The sequence below is a fragment of the Zingiber officinale genome, chromosome 11A (assembly GCF_018446385.1).
Source record: "Zingiber officinale cultivar Zhangliang chromosome 11A, Zo_v1.1, whole genome shotgun sequence".
In the NCBI taxonomy this organism is placed as follows: domain Eukaryota; kingdom Viridiplantae; phylum Streptophyta; class Magnoliopsida; order Zingiberales; family Zingiberaceae; genus Zingiber; species Zingiber officinale.
This window is the reverse complement of record NC_056006.1, coordinates 86,877,716-86,888,955: the sequence shown is the minus strand read 5'-3', so window position 1 is coordinate 86,888,955 and position 11,240 is coordinate 86,877,716. Positions and strand designations below refer to the sequence as shown.

The window sequence follows — 11,240 nt, the reverse complement described above, 5'->3', positions numbered from 1 at the left end:
GAGAGTATGGTGAGGAAGACTCGGCACTTTACCCCATCTGTATATTGATGAAGTGTGGCGCCATTGTCGAACTTTCCCAGATGATCGTCGGGGCCAGTCGATCCGTTGTATTCCCCGATCGTAGCATAGTGTCTCGGCAAAGAGTCTTGCAATATTGCGTCAGCAAACTGGCGGTTGATCCACTCAGGAGATGCTTCGCCTCAGGGCGCCTTGCCTTTCCGTTCATCCTGAACGGGCGATTTGTCTAAAGAGAATCCTCGCTCCTGATTCGCCTATGCGATCTCCAAGGCGTCTGGAACAGAGCCCGGTGGAACGGTATCGGAGCGGGTGGTGCCTCTCCATGCATGTCGGTCGGTAGTCTATTTTGCCCCCTAGATAGAAATTTGCTCTGGGCGATCCTCTTGTGCCGCTTGACCTCCTGCCACTGAGGTTGCTTGCTGTGCTTGCTGATCGGCCAACGCCTTTTGTAGTTGCTGCTCGACTCTCTTTTGCGCTCGAGCCTGTACGAGCATGTCTAGCTCCTCTTGGGTGAGCGTCACGGTGTAAAGTCATCCAGCGTCCTCCATCTTCTCGACTCTGATGCAGGTTGTGCTCCCACAGACGACGTCAAATTTTATCTTATCTGAAAGTCGAGTCGACGGATGTTGGAAATGTGACGCTCCTGTTAACTGTACGAAGACTCCGAGTGAAACGGACCTGCCACCACAACCATGTCAACTTTGACTTTTATCGTGACCTTGCCTTTTCTTGGATGAGTAGCTTATCCTCGCATCATGTAAAATTAATAGGGAGAAATAGGGAGGGAAGAGAAAAGAATTTGTACGAAAAGAGAAAAAGAATAAAGAAAGAGATAACTACTACGTATTCGATTGACTCTGAAGATATATAACTGAATAGTCAAAAATTTATTATTATTATTATTATTATTATTATTATTAATCCTTTCAATTTATAAAAAATTCCTTTCGACTTTTGCACAATTATTCACCGTTTTTATTATTAGTTATCGGTTCGATGACCCATCAATCTAAATCCTCCCGATATCGACGACATCGACACAGAGAATCTCTCTCTATCAACTCTGAAGCCTTTCCTCTCGTTTGCGTGGTTGCCTTCCCCGCGAAGGGAAGCAGACTCAACGATCCCCATCCATATTTCATTGCACCAAACCCACATGGACTTGCAGGCCGAAGCATGCTAACTTCCTACCGCGTACCAAAGAAAGATTTGGACTCTCCGCCCAACGCCACCACTGCACTTCTCCCCTCTCTACTTGCCATTGCCTGCCTTAAAAGCTCCCTTCATTTCTTCCTGTCCTCCCCCGCCAACCTGCTTCACTCCATATATAATAATGAGATTCCGTAACGGCGAGTCGAACGAGTACCATATTCGGCGCAGGCTCCGAGATCCGATATCTCCCAAGTCGCATTCCTGTTTTAACTACCGCTTCCTCCAGGCTTTTGGTTGTTGCCTTTCCCTTCAATTCTTGATCTCCTGAAAAAAAAGGAAGGAACGAGAGAAGAGAGGGACGGGGGAGGAAACAGAGGATCGGATTAATTAATGGCACGCCTCGCTCCGCTCTCGGAGGAGCCCATTATCGAGGAGGAGGATTCCCGGAGTGCTGCTCGGAGGATCCAGCACTCCTTCCAGAACTGGCTCAAGACCTACCTTCCCTTGCCATCCAACAAGAAGAGCGACCTCAAGATCCTCCTTAGCGTCCTCGGATGCCCTCTCTCCCCCCTCTCTGTTTCCCCCAAGCACCACCTCCCGCGCCATGTAGCTCGATCCCAACTGTTAGTTTGTTTACTCTGCCGTATTTGATTCGCGAGTAATTACACGTTTTGGCGATTTCAGGCGGTCGCGTCGTCGGCGCAGTACATAATCCAGCAGTTCCGGGCGACGACGGGGTGCGCGAAGCCGGGTGGCGGCAGGACGGCGAAGAGCATGTACGCGTCCGGGCGCGTGTGGATGGAAATGGTCCGCGAGCACGGCCTCAGCCCGCACGGCGCCGCCTCCAAGGGCCGCCACCACAAGGGCTGCTTCGTGGTCTGGCAGATGGTCCCCGACATGTGGCTCGTCGAGCTCGCCGTCTCCGGCCACCAGATCTCCGCCGGAAGCGACGGCAAGGTCGCCTGGCGCCGCACGCCTTGGCTCGGTGCCCACGCCGCCCGCGGCGGCGTTCGCCCCCTCCGGCGAGCACTACAGGCAAGTAGCCATAATTAAACCATTAAAAATACCATGCATAATTAATAATTTAATTAGGCAAGCTAGCACTTTCCTCCCTTGAATTCTCTGTCTGATCTGTCTCTCACTCTGTTTTTCTCGCTGACTGCCTTCCGGGAGAATGTCTGGCCCGCCCAGGCTTTCATTGAATTATGGAACGACTTTTTGTTCTAAAAGTTGTTGGAATAGCACGTGAAGTACCATCTTTGATTATCTCACGCATCGCATTTGATTTGATGATCGAAACTTTCCCATTTTTACTCACTTTAACAACTAAATTGATAATCTAAGATATGAATAGGGCTTAGAACCTGAAACGATCGCGGCCGTGTTCTCGCCGGCGGAGCACGTCGGCGAGAAGCACATCGGCGACGAAGAGTGCTTCGTGCTGGAGCTGGCGGTGAACAGCTCGATCCTGTCGAGCTGGAGCGACAGCACGGCGGACATCATCAAGCACCGGATGGTGGGGTCCTTCAGCCAGCGAAGCGGCCTGCTGGTGAGACTGGAGGATTCGCAGCTGACGCGGATCCAGTCGCCAGGCGCCGAGGCCATCTACTGGGAGACCACCACCTCGTCGTGGATCGACGACTACCGCCGCGTCGACGACCTCGTCGTCGCCCACTCCGGCCGGTCCACCGTCAACCTCCTCCGGTTCGGGGTCGGGGTCAAGGACCAGCGCGTGCTGACGCGGATGGAGGAGCGGTGGGCCATCGACGACGTGCTCTTCAACGTGCCGGGCCTCTCCGCCGACTGCTTCATCCCGCCGGAGGAGGTGCAGAGAAGCTGCCTCTACAACGTTAAGATTTAAAATTAATCGATTAACCTACCGATTTCCACTTCCTTGTACAAATTAAATGACCTCTGCATTTGTATATACACCAATGACCAATTATGAACTCCTGCTCTTTTTTCTTAGATTGAGACCAAGATTGAGGGGATCTACCAATTGCCATGGCTGTAATATCTGGAGTGGGGCATCTCAGTAGAGAATCGGATTGCAGGTGATGCTGTATGGATTTGATTTAGATATTTTTTTCCTGCACCACATCCACATGGTTTCTTAATTTTTGGTCACCCTAGCTAAGCCGGTGTTGGTGAAGAATGTGGATATATTAATGACAGGTGATGGACTAGTGTTGTTTCTGAATAAAATTCGACTAGGGATGGCAATGGGTCGGATTCGGGTCGGATTCTATATCCTCCGTACTCATACCTATCGGGTATAGGATATCCAATGGGTATACCCATACCCATTAAAGGATCGGATATCTTCTATACATATAATTTTTCTTCTTTCTATCAAACTATTATCATTCAACAAAAACATATTAAAATTAACATCCTATTAAAAAATATATATATAATTAAAAAATAGATTAAACATCTATATAGTCTTCTACTAATATCAACAAAAAATAATATGTTGATTTTAGAAAAAGAAAATTTTCTTTAATATATGTATATATATTATTTAATCGGGTATTCGGGTCGGGTATTGGGTATTGATAGTCCCTCCATATCCTCCTCCATTCGGGTCGGATGTCGGATTTTCCATCGGATTCGGATGAAATTATCATCCCTAAATTCGACAGATCATACACTGCACCATACATAACTCTTATAAGAAATTGAATTTCACTAATTTTATTTTGATAAAAAAATATTATTTTTATATATAAACAGTCGTAAGATTCCTCTATATATATATATATATATATATAAAAGAAATGGAACCTTTTGTACGAGGGAGTTAATCACCGCATTACAGTTGGGATGGGTGTCTTGTAGTGGAGAATGGCCACATGGCACGAGGGAACTTGTAGGACGAAGCACTGGAGCATCTTGTCGTGCATGGCCAGATGATCGCTACAACTCTGATCGTACGTCGTAAATTGCATGGGCCATTCCAATATGTGCGTTGTGTTCCTAAGCTCCATCAAAAGACAGTCCGTGCACTAAATTTTTATTAATACGAAATCTCATTCGACCATATCGAATCTATTTGATTTCATTGGACCGTATCAAATTAAATCTATTATACATAATTTTATTCTATTTTAAAAAATTAAAACATCAATGACGATGATTCCAATCATAGATCGTGGATGATTGAGCCATCAAAGGAGGTGTGAAGAACCAAGAGAAGACTCTTACCGATCCGGATAGAGGAGCAATCATGGACATGAAGAACTCAACCGAAGAGGTTAGAATGATGCCAAAGTGAACTTTTGCTTAGTCATTACGACCAGGGCCGTCTCATAGGCAAAATATATATATATATTTAGGTTTTTAATATTTTTTTTAAAAAAAAAATTCCCTCACCCTTTTTTATTCGGACTTGGGACTATGGTGAGTTTAATTTTTTTTTAAAAAATAAAATATTAATTTAAAATAATTTTTAATGTAAAATTTAGTTTTTTAACTTTTTGAGATGCAAAATTATTAATTAAAATTTTATATTCGAGTTTTGATAATATTTTTTTCCAATTGATAAAATTGCTAGATTATTTAATTTTTCTTGAGATATTGTTGAACGTAAATAAGACTTTATTAATTTTAATTTTGAAAAATTTTCTTTCTGTTGAAGCTACACTAACAGGTATAATTAATAATATTCTATAAGCTATCCATGCATTAGGAAAAGAATTTAATTTTTTTATAGGGTTCAATACCTCAAGTGCGGTTTTTAATTATGGATTTATTATTTCTCTTAAAACTTTTAATTCTAAACATAAATCTAAACCATCAATATCAGATAACATGTCATGTGTTAAAAAGTTTTCAAGATTTAAACATTTTATTTTTAAAAACTCATCATCAAGCAATTTTAACTTTTCTACATCATATAAAAAATTAAAATTATCTTCATATATTTTAAATTATTCAAATCTACTTTGAAGTGAAGAAATGACATGGTCAATAATATAATTAAAGTAATTAATTTTAAAAGATTCTTCAGGTGAAAGCTTCACTTCATTAATTTTATTCTCATCAAATCGTTTATTTCTTCTAATTACGCGTTTTCCATGAAATTTTGGTTCTATATTCATTTCATTTGTAATCTCTTTAGTAGAAATCAGCAGATATAAATTCATTTTCTCTATAATCATTAAAAAAAGAAACAAGACCTTTTAACTGATCTAATGCAATAGCAATGTTCATATCTTTATATTATAAAAATTTACTAACAGTGTTAACTGCAAATAATATATCATACCAAATAACCATACCTAATAAAAATTCAAAAAATTTAAACTCATATGTTGCTAAAGAATTTGCTTCACTTTTTGTTTTAGGATCATCACTAGTTTCTGCAAGTTTATATAAAGCTTCTTTTATCTGTGGAGCTTGATATTTTATTGCTTTAACGCTTTCAAGATGACTTTCCCAACGTGTTTGTGATAATGGTTTAAGAGTTAAATTAGAAACATGGTCTTGTAAAATTTTCCATCATTTTGTAGAAGAAGAAAATAATGAGTAAATACATTGTATCACACCAAAAAATGTTATAGCACTAGGACAAGAATTAGTCATATCACATAGTACTAAATTAAGACTATGACAACCACATGGTATATAAAAAGCCCTAGAATTTATATCTAACAATCTCTTTTGTACACCTTGTTGTTTACCTTTCATATTAACTCTATTATCATATCCTTGTCCTCTTATGTCATTCACATCCCATTCAATTTTCTTTATTATATTAATAAGCGTATCAAAAAGACCTTTTCCTGATATATCATCTACTTTGAAAAATTCTATAAAATATTCTTCTATTTTGATTGGACTTGTTGAAATATCTACACATCTTAATATAAAAGGCATTTGTTCTTGATGACTTACATCAGGAGTACAATCAAGTATAACTGAAAAATATTTTGCTTCTTTTATTTTTTTTAATTATAATATTATTTACTCCTTTTCCTAATATATTTATTAACTCATTTTGTATATTATGACCAAGATAATGATTATGAATTTTAACATTTTGAATACGTTTAAGGTGTTCTTGTATTATAGGATCAAATTCTGCTATCATTTCAATTAAACCTAAAAAATTTCCATTGTTATCTTGATAAATTTTCTCATTTGTGCCATGGAATGTCAAATTATCTTTTGCAAGATTTTTAACTATAGCAATAATTCTTATTAATACATTTTTCCTTATTTATTTTTTCTTGTAAATTTTGATCAATGGTTTTATTTTTAAGCAATCTCATTTCAATATCAAACCAAATATTCATATTTATAATATGTTCACTACTTGTTTCATGACTTTTAAGCATGACACTAAGATTTTTCCAATCACGACACCCTTTGTTTGCTAATTGAATTGTAATTGATTTTTGACTAAATAATTTATAACAAAAATAAAATACTTTATCTAATTCTTTTGAATATATTAACCATTTTCTATCATGTTTTTATCCATTTGATAATTTTCGAATGTAATGAATCATAGAAAAATGTCTAGAATTTTCATCATTTGAAAAAGAAATATTGATTTCTCTAATTTGACCCTTTTCAACTAATAAATCTATTAAATTTGTATTTATATTTTTCCATTGTGCTGGATCATATATATTTTGAATAATGGTTTCATCAATATTATTTTAAAAATTATTTTCATGATTTATTAAGTCATCTTTTTCTTCTTCTAAATTATAATTATTTTCTTCATTAATATTAATATTTGATGAATTTGTTTTTGTTGGGGCCGATTATGTAGCTAGAGGGGAGGGGGGATGAATAGCTCAGCGCGATCCTCGTGCTTGACGTTGCTTGTTTCTTCAATGATATGCAGCGGAAATACAAAGAAACAACACACACAATGCTAACTCGAGGATTTACTTGGTATCCACCTCACAAGAGGTGACTAATCCAAGGATCTACACACTCGCACACCCTCCACTATGAAAAATACTCTTTTATGGTAATTACCAAAGGCGGAGAAACCCTACAAGTTCACATTACAAGAAGAAAGGGAAAGGGAACAAAATACAAGCAAAAGCTTACAAGTTTGCACAAGAAAACCCTAACCCTAGACTTCTTCTTCTGCTGTAGATCCGCCTCTTGACTTGGACAAACCTCCAAGAACCCTCAAGATCTGGCGGTGAGAACTTTGTGGAGAAGCTTTGGAAGCCCTGTGAAGATCTGAGATGAAACAGTGTAAGTGCTACCGAGAGAACAACTCGCCAGCAGCTAAATACGACGCCAACGGTCGGATCCCGATCGATTGGATTGCTCCTAATCGATCGGGGAGGTTATGAATCGATCGGTCGATCGATCCAGAGCACCTCTGTGCTCTTGGGAATTGCCTGGATCGATCGGCTGATCGATCCAGGACTTATCGTGCGAAATCGCACCTCCCAATCGATCCACTGATCGATTGGGGGTGCTGGATCGATCGGCTGATCGATCCAGAGCTGTTCTGTTCGCGCGACACTTCTCCCCAATCGATCCACTGATCGATTGGGAGGAAGCTTGTCGCTGGGACTCACCCAATCGATCGGCCGATCGATTGGGCATGAGCCAATCGATCGGCTGATCGATCCAACTCCTTGATTTTGCCCAAAATCAAGTCCAAAGCCCCTTGAACCAACATCCGGTCACCTATGACCTGTTGGTACATTATGCCTAGCATCCGGTCACCCTTGACCTGCTAGAACTCACTCACCAAGTGTCCGGTCAACCTTGACCCACTTGGACTTATCTTCACCAGGTGTCCGATCAACCTTGATCCACCTGGATTTCCCGTGCCAAGTATCCGGTCAATCCCTTTGACCTACTTGGGCTTCCCAACACCAGATGTCTGATCATCCTTGATCAATCTGGATTTTTCTTGTGCCAAGTATCCGGTCAATCCCTTTGACCTACTTTGGACTTCCCTTCTGCCTAGCTTCACTCACTAGGTCTTTCACCTGGCTTCACTCACCAGGATTTTCTTCTGCCTAGCTTCACTCACTAGGTCTTTCACCTAGCTTCACTCACTAGGATTTCCCTTCTGCCTAGCTTCACTCACTAGGTCTTTCACCTGGCTTCACTCACCAGGATTTCCAGTCAAGTATCCAGTTAATCTTGACTTACTTGACTCTCCTTCACATATGAGCAATTGCACCTGCAATCTTTATGTATTGACTACATGTATTGTCAAACATCGAAACCACAACATCAAGACTCGAGGTTGACTCAATTCAAGCTCAGTCAACACGGTCAACCTTGACCTGGGGAATATTGCACCAACAATCTCCCCCTTTTTGATGTTTGACAATACCTTCTTTAAGTTAGGCTAGTCTCATAGCCTCAACCTTCTTCATGCCACTAGGTAATGAAGACGTAAGTTAAACCCTACATTCTACCCCTAAGAGGGCAAACTCCCTCTTAGATAATGAAGGCCTAACTTAAACTCTTCATTCTCCCCCTATTGACACACATCAAAAAGAAACTCTCCCCCTGAAGAGTTACTCACTCGTTGTTCATAACTTCACTCATTATTCACAACACGATTCAAATAAAGGTCTCATACCCTTTATTTTCATCACATGCTCATCCTTGAGTATATTCCACTAAACAATGAAGATATCCACTCTCCATTGTATTCCAATGCCCAACCTTGAGCATTTTCACTAAAGAAGGTAAAACCACCTTCCAAGGTGTATGAAAATAATTTTTCATGTCCTTAAAGAGTAACTCCCCCAAAAGACATGCACGAAACTTCTGTCATTGCACCAACAATGACTTGGAATCCTTAAACCTTTAGGAAACCTAAAATTAGAAGTTTTGAGGTTTAAAAATTCAATATTGAAACCAAACCTCAACCTAAACTTCGACTGTAAAATACCGAAAAGGGCGAATAATGATAAGGAAATTTTTCAGAATTTTTGAAAATTTTTCTAGAATTTTTTGGAGCTCGTACGACTTCGTTTATGGGGATAAAAACGGGGTCCCGGGAAAGCCTATTTAGGCTACCCATTTAAACGAGGAAAAAGTCAAAATTTTCCTTTTATTTTCTTTTTCTATTTCTTTTTTTCCTCTCCCGTGCCCATTTCCTTTCCCCGACGTCGTTCCTCTCCACTCCGACGGTTTCTTCTTCCCCAACGCATGCGCCGACGCCACCCTCGCGGCTGTTCCTCTCCTCTCCGGTACAAAGGCAGTGGACATGGGGAAGCCTTGTGTTTTTCCCTTCTTTCGATCTCTGCCCTAGAACCTCTGCCCCGATTCCTTTCCTCTAGCCGATGCGACACCGACCTCGATCCGCCGGCATCCGAGCCCTAGCGCCGACCTCTCCTTCTCCTCCTTCCCGAGCCACACCAGGCGCCGCTACCACTTGAGGTCGCACGAAGCAGCGCCGGCGCCCTACCACCGACGCCTCGCCGAAGTTTCCTTCCTCCTCGTGCCACTGATATGGAACGATGGCTGCCTTCCTTCTGCCCTGTGCGCCGTCGCCCCTGGTGACATTATGCCCTAGATCGCCAGAAGTCAAGAGCTTGAGAAGGTGACAGAGGGTAGCAGTAATCGGGCAGTGGCATTGAAGGTGAGGGTTGAGGGTTTGGTTTTCAATTTTGTGCTCTGATTTTTGTCCTGCCGTGAGCAACACTTGGGATGGGTGGAAGGTTATGCTAACAGAGAATGTTGGTCTCTAATTGTAGATTCATTGCGACGATTGTGTATTTGGTTTTTTTGAGCAGCAACTACCTGTTGTGGACCAACAGAAGAAGTTTAGTGAAGAGGTAAGGTGCTCAGGTTGTTCTGGAAATTTGGTTGTTGTTTGGATGTTGATTTCTTGAGCTTCATTTTGATCCAGACAGTGCATTGTAGGGCGTTTCTTGATTTCCAACAGCTACCTCTGTCCCGACAACAAGTTGTCTTTGCTATGGATTTGTTGGGCTGTGGATTAAGGTAAGAAGTAGGAAAATTGGTTTGTATTGTTGATGAATTAGGTATGTGTTGAATTGGAGATAATATGGATTACTAGATAGTTAGTATATCACTAGTTGATATATGATTAGTGTGATTGAATAGTTAAATGTAGGTTTTGATCTTAGATGTAGATCATGGTTGGATTTGATTATTTTAGATGGTTTATATTTATGGCAAGTTCTAATTTGTATGGATTAGTTAAAGTCGATTGAGGAGTTGGATGATCCAATTAGAGTTTATAATTGGATTTGGATTTATGTTGGCTTCTCGAGGATTTGATTTAGCTAATTTATTTATATGTAATTAGCTAAATCTGGATACCATGTATTACAGGACTGATTCGAGACGAGCGTCTTGACATTGGATTTGGACTGGATTGGACATTTCTGTTTAAGGCGGGCACCTCTTGACTTATCTTTTATGATATTGTCAATTGGATATGCATAGTATTTTATAGCTACAAGCAATGATCATGTTTGCCTTTGGTATGTCACGGTTTGATACCCATAGCATGTTCTGTTTTGTCGCTTGTTATGTATCCATGTTTATACCTCGTGATTATTGCCATGAGTACCTTAGTTCCTAGAGTAAGTGACATATCATGCTTTACTGAGTTTAGGACTAGATTCTGGATTTTTTTTATTATCTGACATGTGTATCTATATTTTTATATCATATCTGATCTGTGTACCTAGACCTTTTGCTTTGATCCATGTACATTGTTGGTACATATTTTATGGATGTGGATATGTTCAGGACTTAGGTTGTTATACCATAGAGGACCTGTATACCCTAGATCTGTGGATTTGACTTACTTGTACTAGGGTATACATTTTTATATATATATGTAGATTTGGTTCAGGATATTGTCATGCTTAGTTTAATGCATCATTCGCATGATTACATGCTGCGTGATAGGCTGCTCCATTATTGTAGAGCATATTGCCAGTTTCATCACTGTTCGGTGCTCCGTTGGTCCGCTCATGGGTAGCGTGACGCAGCGTGGTAGTACATCAGTTTTGCTCTGTTCGGTGCTCCGTTGGTCCGCTCATGGGTAATGTGACGCAGCGTGGTAGCACGTCATGGATCCCTCC

At 40.5% G+C, this 11,240-nt stretch overlaps 1 protein-coding gene across 3 annotated transcripts; it reads left to right on the top strand.

The window, feature by feature from the left end:
• The first annotated feature begins 1,096 nt into the window (after positions 1 to 1,096).
• On the top strand, positions 1,097 to 3,383 carry LOC122030990. Of its 3 annotated transcripts, none has more exons than XM_042590036.1 (4): positions 1,097 to 1,776; positions 1,855 to 2,205; positions 2,525 to 2,995; positions 3,140 to 3,383. In XM_042590036.1, the coding sequence occupies exons 1-4, from the start codon at positions 1,561 to 1,563 to the stop codon at positions 3,182 to 3,184; spliced, it is 1,083 nt and encodes a 360-aa protein (XP_042445970.1). In that variant the 5' UTR covers positions 1,097 to 1,560; the 3' UTR covers positions 3,185 to 3,383. The 3 variants fall into 3 exon arrangements, with proteins under 3 accessions (XP_042445970.1, XP_042445969.1, XP_042445971.1); XM_042590035.1 differs by having other exon boundaries at positions 2,525 to 3,019; XM_042590037.1 differs by having other exon boundaries at positions 1,582 to 1,793; positions 2,525 to 3,019.
• The last annotated feature ends 7,857 nt before the right edge of the window (positions 3,384 to 11,240 follow it).